The sequence below is a fragment of the Cyclopterus lumpus genome, chromosome 9 (assembly GCF_009769545.1).
Source record: "Cyclopterus lumpus isolate fCycLum1 chromosome 9, fCycLum1.pri, whole genome shotgun sequence".
NCBI lineage: Eukaryota > Metazoa > Chordata > Actinopteri > Perciformes > Cyclopteridae > Cyclopterus > Cyclopterus lumpus.
This window is the reverse complement of record NC_046974.1, coordinates 1,252,501-1,257,500: the sequence shown is the minus strand read 5'-3', so window position 1 is coordinate 1,257,500 and position 5,000 is coordinate 1,252,501. Positions and strand designations below refer to the sequence as shown.

Sequence of the window (5,000 nt, the reverse complement as noted above, 5' to 3'; positions counted from 1 at the left end):
CGCCCCCTGGTGGTCAGGAGAGAGAATGCAGCTTTAACACATGAAGTATAGACTTCTCATTATGCAGAGAGCTGTATTACAAGGTTTTCCAAAGACATACATTTATTTATTTATACAAATCATTTTATCAAGATAAAAATTCTTGCACACAAGTTATTAGGCAACAATATTTATTTATATTTATATATAAGGACTTTGAATCTCAGCTGTTATTTTTGTTAACAATAACATAAATACATGAATACATAAATACATGAATACATAAATACATAAATACATAAATACATGAATACATGAATACATAAATACATAAATTCATAAATACATAAATACATGAATACATGTATACATGAATACATAAATACATAAATACATGAATACATAAATACAAAAATACATAATTACATAAATACATGAATTCATAAATACATAAATACATGAATACATAAATACATAAATACAAAAATACATGAATACATAAATACATGAATTCATAAATACATAAATACATGAATACATGAATACATAAATACAAAAATACATGAATACATAAATACAAAAATACATGAATACATAAATACAAAAATACATGAATACATAAATACATAAATACATGAATACATAAATACAAAAATACATGAATACATAAATACATGAATTCATAAATACATAAATACATGAATACATAAATACTTAAATACAAAAAGACATGAATACATGAATTTATAAATGTATAAATACATAAATACATGAATACATGAATACATAAATACAAAAATACATGAATACAAAAATACAAAAATACATGAATACATAAATACATGAATTCATAAATACAAAAATACATGAATACATAAATACATGAATTCATAAATACATAAATACATGAATTCATAAATACATAAATACATGAATTCATAAATACATAAATACAAAAATACATGAATACATAAATACATGAATTCATAAATACATAAATACATAAATACATAAATATATAAATACATGAATTCATAAATACATAAATACATGAATACATAAATACATAAATACATGAATACATAAATACATAAATACATAAATACATGAATACATGAATACATAAATTCATAAATACATAAATACAGCCAAACTATTTGGCAGGACCCACCTGGCTTATCCCGGGCCTCGTAGCCTCAGGGGCAAGCTTCACACCTTCCCGGCCCCGGAGTCAGTGTCTGGCTCCAGCTGCTTCTTCCGGACGGCGTCGGGTTCCCGCTGCCGCCTCTGTGCTGCAGTGCACTTCAGGTGCACTTCAGGTGCACTTCAGGTGCACTTCAGGTGCACTTCCGGCTCCAGAGCCTCGCTCTCCTGAGCCCGGTGAGAGACTTAGTAAACTATGAGTAAACTGTTATTAAACTGTTAGTAAACGGTTATTAAACTGTTAGTAAACTGTTATTAAACTATCAGTAAACTGTTATTAAACTGTTAGTAAACGGTTATTAAACTGTTAGTAAACTGTTATTAAACTATCAGTAAACTGTTATTAAACTGTTAGTAAACGGTTATTAAACTATTATTAAACTGTTAGTAAATGGTTATTAAACTGTTAGTAAACGGTTATTAAACTGCTAGTAAACTGTTATTAAACTGTTATTAAACTGTTAGTAAACGGTTATCAAACTGTTATTAAACTGTTAGTAAACGGTTATTAAACTGTTAGTAAATGGTTATTAAACTGTTATTAAACTGTTAGTAAACGGTTATTAAACTGTATGTGAGTAAACTCTATAATGTGAATCTGAGTTCAGTTTCCTGTTTTAGATTATTTATTAGAGATCCAGAGGAATGCTCCGTCGTCATGTGACACACAGCAGGAGTCTCACCTCAGCTGGTAAAAATAGCACGTTGTGTCACACACACACACACACACACACACACACACACACACACACACAGTCAGATGTCAGTAAACAAGCTGACGGGAGCAGACTGCAGGACGTTAACAGGAACTCAGGTAAGAAAACACGTTGCTTTTTGACCATGTTTATTTTATTAGATTATAAAGAGTAGTTATAATGGTAGTTATAGTGGTAATTATAACCACCAGAGTAGTTATAATGGTAGTTATAGTACAGAGTACGTATAATGGTAGTTATAGTAGTTATAACCACCAGTAGTTAAAGTGGTTATAACCACCAGAGCAGTTATAATGTATATGGGTTATAACCACCAGAGTAGTTATACTGGTAGTTATAGTGGTTATAACCACCAGAGCAGTTATAATGGTAGTTATATCCTCCTCCTCTTCCTCCTCCTCCTCTTCCTCTTCCTCCTCCTCTTCCTCCTCCTCCTCTTCCTCCTCTTCCTCTTCCTCCTCCTTCTCCTCCTCCTCTTCCTCCTCCTCCTCTTCCTCCTCCTCCTCCTCCTCTTCCTCCTCTTCCTCCTCTTCCTCTTCCTCCTCCTTCTCCTCCTCCTCTTCCTCCTTCTCCTCCTCCTCTTCCTCTTCCTCCTCCTCTTCCTCCTCCTCTTCCTCCTCCTCCTCTTCCTCCTCCTCCTCTTCCTCTTCCTCTTCCTCTTCCTCCTCCTCTTCCTCCTCCTCCTCCTCCTCCTCCTCCTCCTCCAGCAGCAGATATGGTTCTGGGCAGGAGTCTGGAGGTGCCGGTCAGTGACTTGTCTCTGCTCAAAGACATCTGGGAGGTCCGGGTGAAGAAACACCGTCAGAGACAGAAGAAGGAGCAGGACAGGCTCGAGCAGAGCGCCCTCCCCAAGTAACCGCTGTTATTACTTTGTTATTACTTTGTTATTACCTTGTCATTACTTTGTTATTACCCTGCCATTACACTGTTATTAAAAACTCTAATGATATCTAATTATGTACTCAATTTTCTGTTACAAAGTACTGAAGAGGGAAATGTTGTTATTTGTCATTTATAGAAACTTTTCACATAAAACACATATTATACATATGTATGTATATATATACATATATATGATGCAGTATTATGATACTAATGTACTCAGTAGTATCTACAATCTGCAATAATCAAATCTTTATATTTAACTAAAATCTCTAATATAAAACTAACGTCTCATAGTCTGAACTAGACTAACGTCTCATAGTCTGAACCAGACTAATGTCTCATAGTCTGAACTAGACTAACGTCTCATAGTCTGAACTAGACTAATGTCTCATAGTCTGAACTAGACTAACGTCTCATAGTCTGAACTAGACTAACGTCTCATAGTCTGAACTAGACTAACGTCTCATAGTCTGAACTAGACTAACGTCTCATAGTCTGAACTAGACTAACGTCTCATAGTCTGAACTAGACTAACGTCTCATAGTCTAAACTAGACTAATGTCTCATAGTCTGAACTAGACTAATGTCTCATAGTCTGAACTAGACTAACGTCTCATAGTCTGAACTAGACTAACGTCTCATAGTCTGAACTAGACTAATGTCTCATAGTCTAAACTAGACTAACGTCTCATAGTCTGAACTAGACTAACGTCTCATAGTCTGAACTAGACTAATGTCTCATAGTCTGAACTAGCCTAACGTCTCATAGTCTGAACTAGACTAATGTCTCATAGTCTGAACTAGACTAATGTCTCATAGTCTGAACTAGACTAACGTCTCATAGTCTGAACTAGACTAATGTCTCATAGTCTGAACTAGACTAACGTCTCATAGTCTGAACTAGATTAACGTCTCATAGTCTCAACTAGACTAACGTCTCATAGTCTGAACTAGACTAACGTCTCATAGTCTGAACTAGACTAATGTCTCATAGTCTGAACTAGACTAACGTCTCATAGTCTCTGAACTAGACTAATGTCTCATAGTCTGAACTAGACTAACGTCTCATAGTCTAAACTAGACTAACGTATCATAGTCTCAACTAGACTAACGTCTCATAGTCTGAACTAGACTAACGTCTCATAGTCTGAACTAGACTAACGTCTCATAGTCTAAACTAGACTAACGTCTCATAGTCTGAACTAGACTAACGTCTCATAGTCTGAACTAGACTAATGTCTCATAGTCTGAACTAGACTAATGTCTCATAGTCTGAACTAGACTAACGTCTCATAGTCTAAACTAGACTAACGTATCATAGTCTCAACTAGACTAATGTCTCATAGTCTGAACTAGACTAATGTCTCATAGTCTGAACTAGACTAACGTCTCATAGTCTGAACTAGACTAATGTCTCATAGTCTGAACTAGACTAATGTCTCATAGTCTGAACTAGACTAACGTCTCATAGTCTGAACTAGACTAACGTCTCATAGTCTGAACTAGACTAACGTCTCATAGTCTGAACTAGACTAATGTCTCATAGTCTGAACTAGACTAATGTCTCATAGTCTGAACTAGACTAACGTCTCATAGTCTGAACTAGACTAACGTCTCATAGTCTGAACTAGACTAATGTCTCATAGTCTGAACTAGACTAACGTCTCATAGTCTGAACTAGACTAATGTCTCATAGTCTGAACTAGACTAACGTCTCATAGTCTCTGAACTAGACTAATGTCTCATAGTCTGAACTAGACTAACGTCTCATAGTCTGAACTAGACTAACGTCTCATAGTCTGAACTAGACTAACGTCTCATAGTCTGAACTAGACTAACGTCTCATAGTCTCTGAACTAGACTAACGTCTCATAGTCTCTGAACTAGACTAATGTCTCATAGTCTGAACTAGACTAACGTCTCATAGTCTCTGAACTAGACTAATGTCTCATAGTCTGAACTAGACTAACGTCTCATAGTCTGAACTAGACTAACGTCTCATAGTCTCTGAACTAGACTAATGTCTCATAGTTCACGGGGTTGTGTGTGTGTGTTGGTGGGTTGTGTGTGTGGGTTGGCGGGTTGTGTGTGTGTGTTGGTGGGTTGTGTGCCCACACACAACCCACCTGCAGCCGTGGTCGTCTTCCTGGACAGCGTGAGTAAGGCCGACGCGGTGGTGGAGAGCGGAGTCGTGGTGTCCGACACGCACGTCCCCGT

At 36.1% G+C, this 5,000-nt stretch overlaps 1 protein-coding gene across 1 annotated transcript in view; it reads left to right on the top strand.

The window, feature by feature from the left end:
* Nucleotides 1-1,953: 1,953 nt before the first annotated feature.
* The window catches only part of lrrc2 (leucine rich repeat containing 2), a 13,003-nt gene continuing 9,956 nt past the window's right edge, over nucleotides 1,954-5,000 (top strand). The window contains exons 1-2 of the mRNA XM_034541065.1: nucleotides 1,954-1,996; nucleotides 2,606-2,750. Of these exons, the coding sequence (XP_034396956.1) occupies nucleotides 2,614-2,750 (137 nt within the window). The 5' untranslated portion in view covers nucleotides 1,954-1,996; nucleotides 2,606-2,613. The remainder of the gene's footprint in view (nucleotides 1,997-2,605; nucleotides 2,751-5,000) is intronic.